Source organism: Ornithodoros turicata, chromosome 10, assembly GCF_037126465.1.
Source record: "Ornithodoros turicata isolate Travis chromosome 10, ASM3712646v1, whole genome shotgun sequence".
Taxonomy (NCBI): Eukaryota; Metazoa; Arthropoda; class Arachnida; order Ixodida; family Argasidae; genus Ornithodoros; species Ornithodoros turicata.
Window position 1 is genome coordinate 18,192,408 of NC_088210.1, and position 14,974 is coordinate 18,207,381.

The window sequence follows — 14,974 nt, forward strand, 5'->3', positions numbered from 1 at the left end:
GCAGACGACCGGCTACTGTTGGATTGCCTTGATAGTGCTACTGGATTGATCAAGTTTGCCAACACAGCCGAAAACCGAAAACCATGGAAAAAACGAGAACAAACGAACAGACGTTTCGCGAAAGTTGCGCAAAGAGCGCAAGCTACCACCAACCACTTGTTGCCCCTGTTGCAAATAAGCCGCAATATTTATCCATCTAGAGCCGAACGGCCGAACCAACAGAATCCAATCATCAATCCACCCGTAGCCGTTTATGCCGGAAAACAGCGTTTCGCGCGGGAAATCATGTTCTGGCACACGTTAATTACAAAACCGAACAACGGCATGCTTCGGGAACAGCAGAAGTAATGTAGTCAACCTAAACATCGTCGTTCGTTGACGATCAAAATGGCAACAATTTAACGGCAGCCGTTTTATCAGGTAATACAAAATAGGAGGGTGAGCTTTGCATGTGCGTATCGCTCTCACTCACTTAAAGGGCCGTGTATTCATCAATCGCACACAGTTTCTGACAGTATCCTGCTAATCTTTCAACGCTTACAAACTGTATGCAGTCGAGACCCTGCGCGTACACCACCGCCTCATAACTGATAAGCAAAAAATGGACGATTCCTGTGAAAATATACCACCCGCCACGATACCTAGTGTAGATGTCCATGTCTGTGGGCTACAAGTGAAGTTCCCTTTTCCGCCTTACCCATCGCAGAGGGCAGTTATGTCGAGGGTAAGAAACGGAAATTTATATTCTGCTAGTGAAACGCATATTTGTGCTAGAGATCGTAACCTAGCTCCCCTAACAACAATAGTGGTAGCTAACCTGCGCTATTTACTATGTCTTGCAGGTACTTCAAGGGCTTACAAAGAAGCAGAACTGTCTTATAGAATCCCCTACTGGCAGTGGGAAAAGTCTTTCCCTTCTTTGCTCTTGCTTAGCTTGGCAACAAAGAGAAAAAGGTAGGTCTATGAAGAATATTATGACATGGAGTCACACCTTGCTAACACTGTGGACTGCTTCTGTAGTGATATATGAGCAGAAGGTCTTAGCAGCAGTACAGTTGAAAGGTAAGCAGCTTTGCAGAATTGTGTGTTGGGACTGCCATAGCAAAATAGAACAAAAAGTAGCTTGACTTCAAACTTAATGAAAAACATCGGCACTAGTACTTACGGTTACTGTTTGACAATTTTTAGCGAAAGAGAAAGTCGAACAAAGAAAAGCTGACAAGGCCACATCAAAGAAAGAGGCATGCAAGACAAGTGCTACTTTAGAACCTGCTGTTCCAGGTCCACATCTTGCAGTGCAGGATTTTTCAGCTGAAGGTAATCCCTTCTTAGTTTGTAGCTACTCTTTGTTTGATGCTGCAAGAAAGTGTTTTATGTTTAGAGCCTCGTGTTCCAGGGTTAATCCCACCAAAAACCTATTTTTATCCTCAGATTTGCTTCGTCACTTACAGTCAGACCTGAAAACGAACTTGCCAAAATGCAGATGCAGCCACCAATATGGACACTGGGGAACGCGTAGCACTGCGCTACAGCACAATTAGCATCTCACGTCCATCTAAAATGCGAGAAGCTCTCTCTTAATTTTACCACCAAAAAACCTGCTTTACTGCCCAATATTACCCAAGTTTACCTTAGTGCAGGGATCCTGAAATAAAACCCAATTTTTGCCCACCACCTTAAAAAAACACATAAAACCCGAAAACACAAGGGTCTAGTTAAACTGTTGCGTGCTAATAGCAAAAGTTAATGAAGTTTATGTGCGCTCCCACAGCACCTGCTGGAGATTCGAAAGGATGCAGTATCAGCATCTCAAGCTCTGACAGCGAGGACGACTTCCAACCTTCCAAGAGGCAGCGTCGCTCCACCAGCGGGGTAGGGTTTGTTCGCTCGGAACGGTCGTTGTACAGTCGTCTCATTGTAGATGTGTAGTGTGCATAACTTCTCGGTTCCTACTTATTAGAGATGGGACGAATCCAGAATTTTGCGAATCCGAATTCGAATTCGAATCCAAGGAATGTTCTGCGAATCCACGAATCTTACGAATCTCGAATCTTTCGCATCCTTTCTTTAAAAACACTTTAAAAAGCTAAAAAAAAATGCTACTGAAAAGTGTTTCGAAGCAGAATATGATACATTTGTTTAATGAAAAAACAACAAGAAAAAAAGACACGCATAATAGTTTAGTTTCTGGAGAAAATATACCCATATAGTTCATTTATTTAACATATTGTTCATCGACTACAAGAAATACATAAATTCTCGAGCCTGAATTATTTCCATAAAGCTAAAGCAACTATCAAAAGGAAAACCATGTTACTTTTAAATGTGTAATGTAGCAGTTCCTGCCTGAACGCTTTCAGTCCAGGGCAATGTAAACAAAGAAACAAGAAAATACCCGTCGGTCAATGAGGCTTTCGGCGGACTCCGGAGGTGCCAATTTGAAAAAGAAAGGAACAAACATGCTTGGTGGATACAAAAGATTCGATTCGCTATTTTGGGCACTAGGATTCGGATTGGCTAATATGGTATCCTTGCCTAGGATTCGTGGATTCAGTTGGCGGATTCGTCCCTGCTATTTATCTTCATAACACATCCGTCTCCCTAAAATCCTTACAGGCATCCTTAGGCAAGGTCCTGAAATCGATGACAAACACAGAGAAAAAAGATGAACTAACCACTGAACGACAAGGGGAAAGAACTCTCGAATGCTGTGGCGCACAAGAGGCTGCTTCACCTGTAGCGCCGTCTGAGAAGACTACATGCACAGATAAAGAAGAGCTGCAAAGGTGATTTTGTGATCGTACCTAGAAGATGCACTGTAGATGGTTTGATTAAAAGAGAGGGCCTGCACTGATGAGTGCAAGAAACCTTAGGGTTTCTATAGGTTGTCGTATCCCATCTTCGTTGGTATAACTAGGGCTATTTAGGGTCTTGAAACGACCCAGTTCACATTTCCTCCAGCTCCTCGTCCTCCTTTCCCACTGTTGGGGATTTGGTAGTGGGAGGTGCCATGGCTAGTATTTCTTGGATTACCTGTTTCCCTCAACTTTACACTTTTTCTCTTATGCTTTTATACACTTCATTCACAGTTGGGATTTATTTGCGAGAAATGTGCGATAATTTACAAATATTACGCCAGTGTAGTGGAGCTCATCGTGACATGAAAGATATAGTGAAAGGCACCGCCAAGATAATGCTTTCAAAGTTGCAGAGTAAACGGTGCGGGTGCATAGTGATTTTGCAGTAGGAGGCTTAATGGGTGAACCCGTGGCTTCTGCAACAGACATTTGGATTGTTTGCAACAATTATACTGCTTCCATTCATTTATTGTTCCTTGTCAGCCAAGCATTGAGGGTACTCGGGTGTGTAACAATCTGTATATTTTGAATTGGGTCTCCTCCTTCTGTGCAGGGTACCATTGATATACTACGGCACACGGACGCACAAGCAAATTGCTCAAGTCGTGAGGGAGCTCCGAAAGACGGTGTATGGATCCGTCAGGTAAAGGGAATGCATATCTATAGCGTGTACCATGAAAGGTATTCCCCACGCTGTTATGAGCGCCCACGAAATAATTGCTGGAGGCCAATGTACTACATCTGCAAAAGTATCGGACCTGAATGCGTTGAAATGAATTGAATGTATACTACGTAAGAATTGAAATAATATTGAATATAGATGAGCATTGTTATCTCAGGCAAAATATTTATGACCATTGATTACATGTAGATAACTTATCAACATGTAGATTAATACCTGCAAGAAAAATAATTAATAATAATTTATAATTTATCGATTTTCGATAATATATCGCCGTCTTTAAAACATTGAAGAAAATATTGATTACATCTATGCAAAATATCAGTATTGCATACCTTCCAACTCTCCCGGGTTACCCGGGGGACTCCCGAATTTCTTTCGGTCTCCCCGTTGTACGGACGCACCATCCATTCTCCCGGAAAATTGGGGCCTTGTGCTTTTCTTCTCTGAGTTTCCTTTCAAAGTGTTGTTGTTGTTGTGCACACTGTCTATGCTAGATGAATAATTCCTCGTCTCCTCGTAGGATGGCCATCCTGTCTAGCCGTGACAGAACTTGCATTCATCCTCAAATCTCCAAAATGAGCAACAGGAATGAGCACTGCAAGGAGCTCCTTGAGGACAAAGTACGTACTCTGCGGTTCATCTCTTGACGCATCCATGGATACCCTTTGAGAGCTTAAAGCTGTAGTTTCAGGGCTGTGCATTCCATTCCCGTGTGAAGAAATTTGAGGACTTTCCAACGCTTTATCACAATGGGATGATCGAGCCGTATGACCTGGAAGACCTCGTCTCTATCGGAAAAAGGTTAAGGGTAAGCGCTGCTTATTCTGTGGGCTCTTGATACGATACCTGTACCTCTGATGTTAGTGACAGTCAGGGCCGGTGCTAGGCATATATATCATCATAGGACTTCATATAGGGCTTCATAGGGCTTCATATAGGGCTTCATATCATCATAGGGCATCATCATGCTAGGCATATATATATGTCATCAAAGGCATATTGAGGGCCTGTTTCACACCAGCAGTAATGAAAAGATAGGAAATGATAAGATTTTTGCAGTGGGAGATTAAAGTAATCATTGGTTGAGGGCTTCGTGCGCGGGGCCTAATGCAGTCACCTTACTCCCCCGAATCGGATTGTATCAGATGTAAATCTTCAGATTACTCGGCGTAACACACATAACAAACCTTCCGCACTCCATTTTTATTGTTTGCTTTACATTTCAGGTTTGTCCCTATTTCTGGACGTTGGACCTTATCCCACGATGTGATATCGTGTTCTGCCCCTACAACTACCTCATTGACCCAATCATCAGGAAGTGTGTGAGGGACTTTTTTTTTTAATTTATGCTGTGCACAATTTATTGGGGATAGTGTGATTTCAAACAAAGACTTTGAAATTGCATTTTTATGAGTAGTTTTTATTGCTTGTGTTATGTCACAAAATGTTGTGTTCATGGTTACACTGATTACGGACATACCTTAGCATAAGAGTCCTCATTCTAACAGTAATTCCAATGATGCCATCTTATATCATCCAACCGTATTTCATTGAAATTCATTTAAATTTGTGGGATTTAAACTCTTACAACTAAATAGAGTAAAATTATAGCACAATCCTTTTTGCGTTTTAAGTTTGGTTGTACTCCAGTAATCGATAATTCTACTAAGGCTGTGTGGATATTCAGATTTTTTGAGTACTGAAGAAAACAATTGTATATTCAATATATATTGTATATATAAAATTCTGAATCATGTATGGAATTCTATATTCAAATTTTGAGTCAAGCCAATGTTTCTTCCAAACTGAATATGTGTTACTCCAGATCTGCACTCATAAGCCCCAAAATAGCAAAATAGAGGGTATAAAACGAAGTTAGTACTGCTTTATGTGTTGGTCTGAATGTATATATCACCTATATACGCACCATATCAGTGTATGCGCTGTATATGTGTTTGGTTCAGTTACATAGCTATTCGCTTTGGATAACAATGTATTGGCTTTGGGTATGCAACTATTTGCCTAGATTTTCGAATTACTATTCACACAGCCCTAAATAGTACCATCAGGGTAAACAAATAACTCCAGAAAATACTGTGTGGCAGTACAACACTGCAGTACCTCTGTACAGAAAAGTTAATTGGGTGCTCTACCATTTTCCAGTTGAGTATCAACTTGAGTAACAGCGTTGTTGTTCTCGATGAAGCGCACAATATTGAAGACAGCTGCAGAGAATCTATAAGCTTGTCGATAACACAGGACCAAATCAGAGAGATGATACGAGACCTTGAAGAGATGCGTAAGTTGTGGTGAAATACATATTTCTTCGTAACGCGCTACAATAGCTTATCTTAAGTTCAAGAGGAGATTCCTCGGTGGTGTCCTCATTAGCTTTGGTAGTGCCTCTGGCACATGCTACAGTCCTCAACGCTGCTGGTGCGTAAAGCATTGCCAAAGCTACTTGGGATTGCTTCGAGGAATCTTCTCAATGTTCATGCAAGCAGACTCAGACCTCAAGAGCTTAACTTGGATTTGTGGACGTCAAGCAGTCCAGCTTTTTGGATGATTTAATGTTGGTCGATGAACGTATGAACGTTGGTTTAACAAATTCGGTCAATATAGTCGGTGAAACCCTGGAAAAGTCAGGAAATTTGAAGGCTACAATTTGGTAGACTGATCTGGTAGAGGTCTGATTCACCTTGGATACACAAATCGGGGTAAGCAAATAACATGAAATTTTCTCAGAAGTTTACAGGTGAGATGTCAGTCACCCAAGTAATATGCTGCTATACGAAGTCGTCATCCAAAATATCTTTGGAAAAACATGATCTATACCTTCGAATTACTTTTACGGCTGAATAATTAGGACCAGTTTCGTGACTTTCGAAAGCATGAAGAGTTGGTTCGTGGAAGTGGCAGGCACAAATTACACCGTGTACATGTGGTTGACGGCCTTTTAGTACACGCATAGTAAAGACGATGGTGCACTTTTAACAGCCGTGATTCTCACCATTTGTATATCTTTTTTTTTATTATAGAAAGACAAGGAGTTAGCCCTGATGAACACTTTGCTGTTGCAAAAGTGGTAAGTAAATATTTGAAAGCTCTGTTGTCAGAGCCTCAGCCTGAGGGGAGTGTACATGCATGATTAGCCTTCGGTAAAGTATACCTAAAAATTTATTCCGTATTTCTGCTGATCATTATCTGTACTGCACCCTACCCTTTCTCTGGCAGCCGTTGGAAATCTTCCGTTAATGTTCTCAAACGGGCAACAACCTTTCTAAGCAGTAGTATTCCTCTCTGTGTGTTCTACCGACTTCTCATGTTAATCGAATGATCTCCCTATAATTACATTTTCCTATAACCAGAGGTACAGAAATAGAGGATTTTCTGTATTCCTCTATTTCAGGAATACCATAATTTCACACGTATTAGCCGCGGCTTATGAACGATTTTCTTCCTTCTCATGGGTGCTCGGCGGCTTACCCACCGGTGCGTATCTGATGACTATTTTTCCCTGGTATTTTCCTCATATGCCGGTTTTAACGAAAGGGCCGACAGTGTCTCTGTAGCAGCACTGCCCTGCCAATGCACAAACAATGCGTAACAGGGGCGCGTCCACATTGGAGTAGACTGATCTTCCTGGTGCCTTCCCCCAAGCAGCTTTAATGAAAGTGGTGACAGTGATTCGTGTCTTCTGAAAGGCCACTGACACGTCAATCCATGAAAAACACACAAGGGCACAATCCGATCTTGGTAGAACACTAGAACTGACCTCCTTTGTTGTACACCATGCCGGCCCGGCAGTGTGGACCATCAGGCTTACGACCTTCTCTGTGGTCTCCTTTGTCGTTCAAATCAGTCACGTCGTATTGCCCATGGCTTATCTGCGAGTGCGGCTTATCGGCCCGAAAATTTTCAAAACATTCCTAAAGACTGGTCCTGCGGCTTATCTGTGGTGCGGCTTATACACGTGAAATTACGGTACTCTCTAATGAAATACTCTTAAATACTCGAATACTCCAAAAATTGAGAAAAGGGTTAGAGGGAATTAAGGAAGTACATCTCATTAGCCTCAAAGTGTAAAGTTTCAGTTCCAAATGTATTCTGCTAAAACTCTGAATATCCTTCCACGAAGAAATCTTAGGCCGTCACAACATGTGCCTTATTGTAACGTACGGGTGTCCGGTTAGCAGACCTGACACAGGCATTGTTCCTTCCTTTCATAGATGTCAGCCCTAAGCGTTTGGATAACACGCCACTCAGACCATCTTAATGACTACCGTAACTTTGATTTGTCCGGTAAAGTGTTGGCTGGGAAAGAAATCCTCGCTCTACTGACTGAAGTCGGTTTAGGAGAACAGGCATTTCCAGTTATCAAGGTAAGCATGCATCGTGTCGTTAAATTGGCACGTCTTATTGAGAGGATCGATCGATTCGGCATTTGTACTACGTAGCTGCTCTAGAACCTGCTTATTTTAAGGGCGACAAACAAATAAGCTGTTGCGTTTCAGAGAATCGTTACAGCAATTACCACCGTTGAGAAGGACACGGATGAGTACGTTCCCACACTGCTCGCGTCAACATCTTCCACGCTTCAGAATATTGTTCTGATACTCGAATACCTGTACGTGGATTCAAAGAAATACATGGATGACTTCAGGTATGATTCATTGATTGATTGGTAAAAGAAAAAAATGGAGGTAGTATAGACTTTGTTTAATGATGTCGCTTGTTCTGTGCACTGATGTATTCAAAATTAAAACATTATCACATGTAACATGGATGTTAAACGTCTAGCCTTCACTGTATTATGATTCTGATAGCACTTCAGTTTTACCTTGTCTTCTTTTTTAATTTCCTTTTCCATTTTCAGAGCTGCACTTGTGAAAACAGTATCAAAGAAAAAGCACTTTGAGGTGGGTGAGATAACGTGTCTGTTGACTGTTTTGGTCAATGTCATTTACAAGTAATTTTGAAATAAAGATAACTGATGTCAATATGAAGACAGCGGTTCCCATCTGTTGCATGATTAGGGCGGCCCTGTGTTTTCGGGTTTTATGTTTTTTGACAATGGGGGAAGGGGGGAGAATCGGTTTTTATTTCAGGAGTCATAAAACATGGTAAAATCGGATGATGTCGGGTGGAAGGTAAAAATGAAAGCGCTTCTCGCATTTTTTTAGGAACGTGACATGCGGAACAGCTGTGCTGAGTGTCCGTGTGGGTGGCCGAATTAGCACTTTGCAAAGTTCATTTTCGGGATGCAAAATCGGGAGGTAAAAACAGGTTTTACAGGATTTTACCCTAAAACACGGGGCCTTATGCACGATATACACGTACAAAAAAAGAAAAAGTTTTGCTTGTTAATTGGAACTGTAATTTAACTAGGAGGAGCAATTTGATGCCTTGCAACCACCACTTAAGATCACCTTCTCTGAATCAGATTGGAGCCACGATTATGCAGTGCAAAACACATTTTTCGTGTCAATTTCTGAGGGAATTTCTTCTTTCTTGCAAGCACAGTGCAGTGATCCATTTTTCAAAATGTTTGAATCATTTTGTTTGGAGAATGAGGTTTTAAAAGTCTACATATGTTTCAGTCACGTAACGGGTGGCTGAGCAAGGACAATTTCTCGAGTAATTCTTGGACGCATACGCTGAGCTTCTGGTGTCTGAACCCAGCCGTGGTAAGCAAGCGTAGAGCTCAAAAAGGACACCTTCCAATGTAGAGACAGCCTCTTAATTATTCCCAAATACATCGCACTTTCCAGGCAATGTCTGACATCAAGCGTATGACTCATTCTCTTATTGTGGCATCTGGTACCCTCTGGCCCATGGACTCTTTTGAGTCGGAGCTTGACACCGCATTTCCCTTGAAACTCCAAACCGGGCACGTCATTTCAAATGATTCGGTAGGATTTCGTATGGGCTTGGCATGTGCAGTGCAGCTACAAATGTTTTGCCCACTGTGCCCATTTTGCAGGTATGGGTTGGAAGCCTGTCAACTGGCCCTTCTGGACAACAGCTGACAGCAACCTTCAAGAATACAGAAATTCTGTCTTTCCAAGATGAAGTTGGAAGCACAGTTCTAGATGTCTGCAAAGTACGTAGGTTCGGCGACGTTCATTTTGACCTTGGATTTAAGATTTCTCCGCGTGGAAGCACATAGAGGGGCCTGCATGCCTTTACATCTTAGCTTGCACATACGGGCACATAAAGCAGTTTTTTTAGCATTAGTTTCAGTATCAATTTTTTTTAAATGTGGAACTGCAAAATAACAAAATTTTGTAAGAATGCATGTCTGAACTAGATTTTGCTGTAGCTGCTCTTGCACGTGTCATCCATGTAGGTAATCCGCACTTCTTTTTTTTTTGCAACAGCTCATGTTTTTTGTTGCACAACACGCTGCAGCAAAACACAAAAAATTTATGGAGTGGTATTTTAGTACCCTATAACATGTGTGTGGCGAAATCATACTTTCACTTCATTCAAACAAAACGGTGCTTTTCATTCCTTCATCAATTCATTCCCGTATCTGTCTGCTAAAGAAGAGCCTCATAAAGAACTGCTTGCTTTGGCTGGCATTACAACTTTTGTTTTGAGGACTCACGTATTAATCGAGCGTTTCACCAATGGCTTATGTGTGCCCCTACTTATGGCTTATATAGGGGAAAGGTTAAGAAATGTCCCTTGCATGCGCGGCCGTCCTTATTACCATGATTATATCTCGCAACATGTATTTTTGATGAATTACTACGAATCCAAACTTCCGATAATTTAAACAGAAATCTGTCATCCCTGGAGCACGAATTAATGAGGGTCTACCATATTTCAGATTGTTCCGTACGGTGTCCTCTGCTTCTTTCCATCATACGGCATGATGACTAAACTGGTTCAAAGGTGGAAAGTAAGTCCTTTTGTTTTTTTCTCTGCGAGGGATTGTAATTGAGATATTGTGTTGCTACTCTAGAACACTGGACTGTGGGATGAGATGTGCGAGTACAAGGTGGTTGTAGCAGAACCGCAACGTACGGAAGAAGGCTCCTTCGATGCGACCATGCAAGAGTACTATGACGGCGCGTCCGGCAAAGCACTAGGTGGGTGCGCGCTGCTGTAGCCAACCAGCTGCATATGTTTGGAGCTAATTCATTAGCAGTGTCTGGTAGCTATAACTTAGTTTTTCGCAAACTGTGTTTCTGGCACTCTCTGGAGTTATACATAAGGCCCCTGGTTTTCCGCTGCAGCAAATTCAAAATTCTGCAGCACCAACTTGTAAATTCCGCGATTTTCCGCGGCAAGCAGGCAACGACTGCTTGGAATGGGAAATCCGGGAGTATGCGCAATAAGCTTGGGATAATGTTACCTTGAGCTAAACTACGATATTTGTGTGTTGGTCCTGCGGCATGGACAATTTCGTAAAGCAGGCTTCACCTCATGCAGGGAAGCGTCAGGTGAAGCCCACTTTCGGGAGGTGTTCATATTCCGCGAATGGTCGGATATGCGGAAATCCGAATATTGGTTATTCGGTTCGCGAACGAAATACTTCGAGTGATTGATATTTGATTCGAATTCGAGGACTCGAACATTCGCACGCTCCTAAAAATAAGGGATTCTGTGAAATTCCGTGCCAAATGAAGGATCCTGCATTAATTCCGGATTCCGCGGAAAACCCGGGGTCTTAGTTATACGCTACGACAGTACATCTCTGCGCATGTGACAAAGCATCTGTCCACTCAGAAAGCAACACTAATGGGGTATTCGCAGACGGACCACAACACTATGGTCAAAGAGATGAAGCAACGTGGACCTCACGTGCAGTTGTTGTGGTACCCTATTCGAGAGCCGTACCGTGGTACCGATCTACGTGCACGAGGGCAAAGGGAAAAGCTGAGGGACAGCGCGAAAGGCTGACCTACTTTCATAGCGTACGGCTGGTGTATCATGGTGGCAGGGTACCGGTTTGACAACTCACAAAAGTAAGGAAAAGCAGTTACATGCACTAAAGGTTCAGAAGAGAAATGCACTCTAAGCCATCTGTTATGTTAATGCCACCGGGCACTTTTTGTATTTCAACGTGTAACTTCATTACATCAAACTTATGCGCATGAATTTTGGGAGTATTTCTTCACGCTGGTCATTTAACGAACGACACCACTGCTTTAAACTGTTCCCTCCTCTGTCTGCTGCTTAAGTTCACCTGCCAGACCAAATGTAGACTGACGTTGCTCCTCTGTCTGGCCACGCTGGGGTCATGTCTAGTTCTGCACGATAGCATTTCTTGTCCACCGGAGGCATAATACATGGGGGCAAGATCTATATAAATGTCACCTTGTCACCTACTCAGGCTATAATTGTTCATAGGCACCGTAAAAGTTGAATTGAATTGAATGTGTTACTTCACAGGCTGTACACAGAACGGTGCCCTCTTGTTGGCTGTTTGCCGAGGAAAAGTTAGTGAGGGCCTTGATTTTGCAGACAATAGTGCTAGAGCGGTTATCACGGTAAGTCAGAGATTGAAGATCCCATCGCTTAACTAGATTAGTACGAAAATCCAAAGAACGTAAATTTTGTTTTTAGGTGGGAATTCCTTTCCCCAGCATTAAAGACATCCAAGTAAGTATGGTAAGAAAGAGAGGCACAAGTAAAAATATTAAAATATATTAATTATTATTAAGTTATATATTATATTATTATATACATTATATATTTCTAATAGAACTTATAATATAAATATATATAAAAATAAATAAAATATAAATATAAAATATAATAAATTATGTTATATATTAATATTAAATATATCAAATATTTAAAACATTACAAAATAAAGGCACCACAATCCTGAGGTCCATGGGTGGGAAATGTGAAAAGCTCACTTGCATGAAAACACAGAAAAGTAAATTTATGCACACACACAGAAGCAGTTCCACTGCAGCATTGTAGTCACACACCTCTTTGTGCTTATGTTTCTATGTTTGTACATTTGCGTTTGCTTCACGTGTGCAAATGTGTGCCGGGGTTGACACAATAAATGAACACTTGTAATGTAGGGCACCTAGTCATTGTAATGTCAGTGTTGTTGTGCTTCCTGTGCATGGGTAGGTTGACCAGAAAAAGAAGTACAATGACCAGTGTAATAAGATGGGCAGACCTGTCATGTCAGGGCACACATGGTATGAAACCCAAGGGTTTCGAGCTCTGAATCAAGCACTTGGCAGATGCATACGTCATAGGTGAGCAGTTGTGTTTGTCGGTAAAGTATAATGGCATCTTTAAGCCCTTGAATGTAAGATTTTTTTTTCGTCTTCTTCTTCTTTAGCTCTGACTGGGGAGCTCTTGTAGTTATTGATCATCGTTTCACAGAGAGGGAGAGTTACAGGAAAGGTGAGCTGACTCCTGATCGGATCTGAACTGATCTAGCTTTGCAATAGAAAAATGAAGAAGAAGGAAAAAAAAAGGCATGAAGAAGACATAGGACTCAGGCTAGCTGGTTATGCGTGATGGAAGAAATACTCCATCAAGAAAAAGAGTGCACCTTTAAAAGGAACAAAAACACCATTGCAAAGACAAAACTCTAAAAAATCTTTTGATAAGCGACGAGGCAAATCTGTAGTGTCTCCTAGGGGACACTTTGCAAAGATGATCCCCCCCCCAGCAATTTTGGAAAGCCTCTGGCTTCCATACTTGGAACCCCAAAAGTAAGGAAAAATTAGGTGACAGTGCCAAAATATTACATTTTTGAGTTTTTGTCATGGTTGTCTAATTTTTTCCCCAATCTCGGGGTTTCAAGTATGGAATTTTGTCACCACCAGCTCATTTGCTTCTTTGCCATTTTATCTAAAACTCTTATGCATGTAAGGTTCACAACATAATGGCCACATGTCCATTGTGTGTCGCTTTAGTTACATATAGTTTTCTCTATAGTAATAGTTTACTCTGTAGCTTTCTTTTCTAGTTTTGTTCTGATATCATTACTTACCTTAGTAAATCTGTGTTGTAGGTCTCTCGAAGTGGATACGAGAAAAGTTGTGTCGCTATTGGACCTACAACGATGCGATGACATCGCTTCGCAAGTTCATTGAACTGAAGGTTGAAGGGCAGAACAAAATAGACTTGGTGCAGAAGCCCGATTGCTCTACACAAATGCCAGCCCTCAAGTGCCGTTCCAGTGTAACTTCAAGTGCCGGTGATCGCTTTGCATGTGCAACTGAAAGTGAAGGACAGTGCTGTGGCTCGTCAGTGGTCAGTGGCGACGTGAAATTGGGACGTCTTTCCTCCAGAAGTGTGGAACCTATTGACGTAGATGACAACGCAACAATTAGACCCATATATGTTGACACAGAAAGAAGTGTTGAACCTATTGACGTAAACGACAACGCAACAGTTAGTCCCGTGTACGTCGACACAGAAGTAGGTGCCGAGCTCGTGGTCGCTGAAAAGACCATGTCTGTCGACGGGTATGTCAGTGTGGTGAGTGAGTCATCATGTTCGAGCCCAGAATTGTTTTAAGGTGGTTTTGTGTTGGTTGTTAGGCTAGATGATATTTTACATACAGCACAACGTACCTTCTTTTGGTACCACCGAATCATTTAATGTTCCGTCTAATAAATAATGATCGAGAAATCAACTGGTGATGTATACATTACATTTTATCCAAGGGGTGCCGGTGTCTTTAGAGGGGCATGGAGAGCACCTCAACAATTGTACTTTTCAAAGTACATGTTTTTGCACAACTGCTACAATTGCACAGGGTTGGGAATGATTTCTTGGTGATCATGGTGGAGCAACACCACCTAGATAGAGAAAGCCTGCGCATTGCCTCCTCTCCCTCCTTCGCCACACGGACATATACCCCCCAGCCCCCCCGTGACTACGCCACTGCAGACGACAGTAGTGGTTCCTCATGGCCTCGATCAGTAAAAGCACGTTCGTGATTGGCTACGACCGTAGAAAACACGATCCTGATTGGCTGACTCTTAAATTGTTACGTCACCTCAACAAGCGCGCAGACTTTCTGTATCTAGGTGGTGTTGAGCGGAGAGGTTGCTAATTGGCTAAGTTCACCACATAGCTCCAGCAAACATCCAGTTAAGAGAAGAAGGTGCTAAGCTGGACAGCGGCTGGATTTGAACCACACATCTCGCGAATACCGGTCAAGCGCCTTGGATTTATGGGGCCCGGATGAATCACCGAACCACTGCGTTTAGAGCCTTTCTGGGTGTCTGTTCTCAGATGTGGTTAAAAAAAATGCTTTCTGGACGCAAAGATGATATAGATACTAGGTAACATTTCCTTGAGTACGAGGAGAAGACAACACGTCCACAAGTTAATTGCATCAGTTACCCTTGCATCTACTTCTTTGCTCAGCAAAGATCTGATAGGAAGCAACAAACGAAACAACAAGTGATGCAGCAGTGAAAATTTCCACAAA

General features: G+C 42.1%; 1 protein-coding gene across 3 annotated transcripts; it reads left to right on the forward strand.

Annotated features, from left to right (window-relative positions):
• Positions 1-236: 236 nt before the first annotated feature.
• LOC135370753 (Fanconi anemia group J protein-like) lies at positions 237-14,170 on the forward strand. Of its 3 annotated transcripts, none has more exons than XM_064604574.1 (26): positions 237-420; positions 555-724; positions 843-954; positions 1,021-1,062; positions 1,189-1,317; positions 1,772-1,872; positions 2,617-2,786; positions 3,412-3,501; positions 4,064-4,163; positions 4,229-4,351; positions 4,770-4,865; positions 5,707-5,842; positions 6,582-6,628; positions 7,773-7,925; positions 8,058-8,206; positions 8,420-8,462; positions 9,144-9,230; positions 9,315-9,455; positions 9,527-9,646; positions 10,379-10,450; positions 10,514-10,640; positions 11,947-12,044; positions 12,121-12,156; positions 12,646-12,776; positions 12,863-12,927; positions 13,544-14,170. In XM_064604574.1, the coding sequence occupies exons 2-26, from the start codon at positions 602-604 to the stop codon at positions 14,050-14,052; spliced, it is 3,000 nt and encodes a 999-aa protein (XP_064460644.1). In that variant the 5' UTR covers positions 237-420; positions 555-601; the 3' UTR covers positions 14,053-14,170. The 3 variants fall into 3 exon arrangements, with proteins under 3 accessions (XP_064460644.1, XP_064460646.1, XP_064460645.1); XM_064604576.1 differs by having other exon boundaries at positions 4,235-4,351; XM_064604575.1 differs by having other exon boundaries at positions 237-724.
• Positions 14,171-14,974: the final 804 nt, after the last annotated feature.

Excerpts from the sequence above, each read along its gene's own strand:
- LOC135370753 (XM_064604575.1), top strand. The coding sequence starts at position 602 with ATGGACGATTCCTGTGAAAATATACCACCCGCCACGATACCTAGTGTA. Across the intron at positions 3,502-4,063 it reads ACGGTGTATGGATCCGTCAG|GATGGCCATCCTGTCTAGCC; the intron begins GTAAAGGGAATG and ends GTCTCCTCGTAG. Across the intron at positions 9,647-10,378 it reads CAGTTCTAGATGTCTGCAAA|ATTGTTCCGTACGGTGTCCT; the intron begins GTACGTAGGTTC and ends ACCATATTTCAG.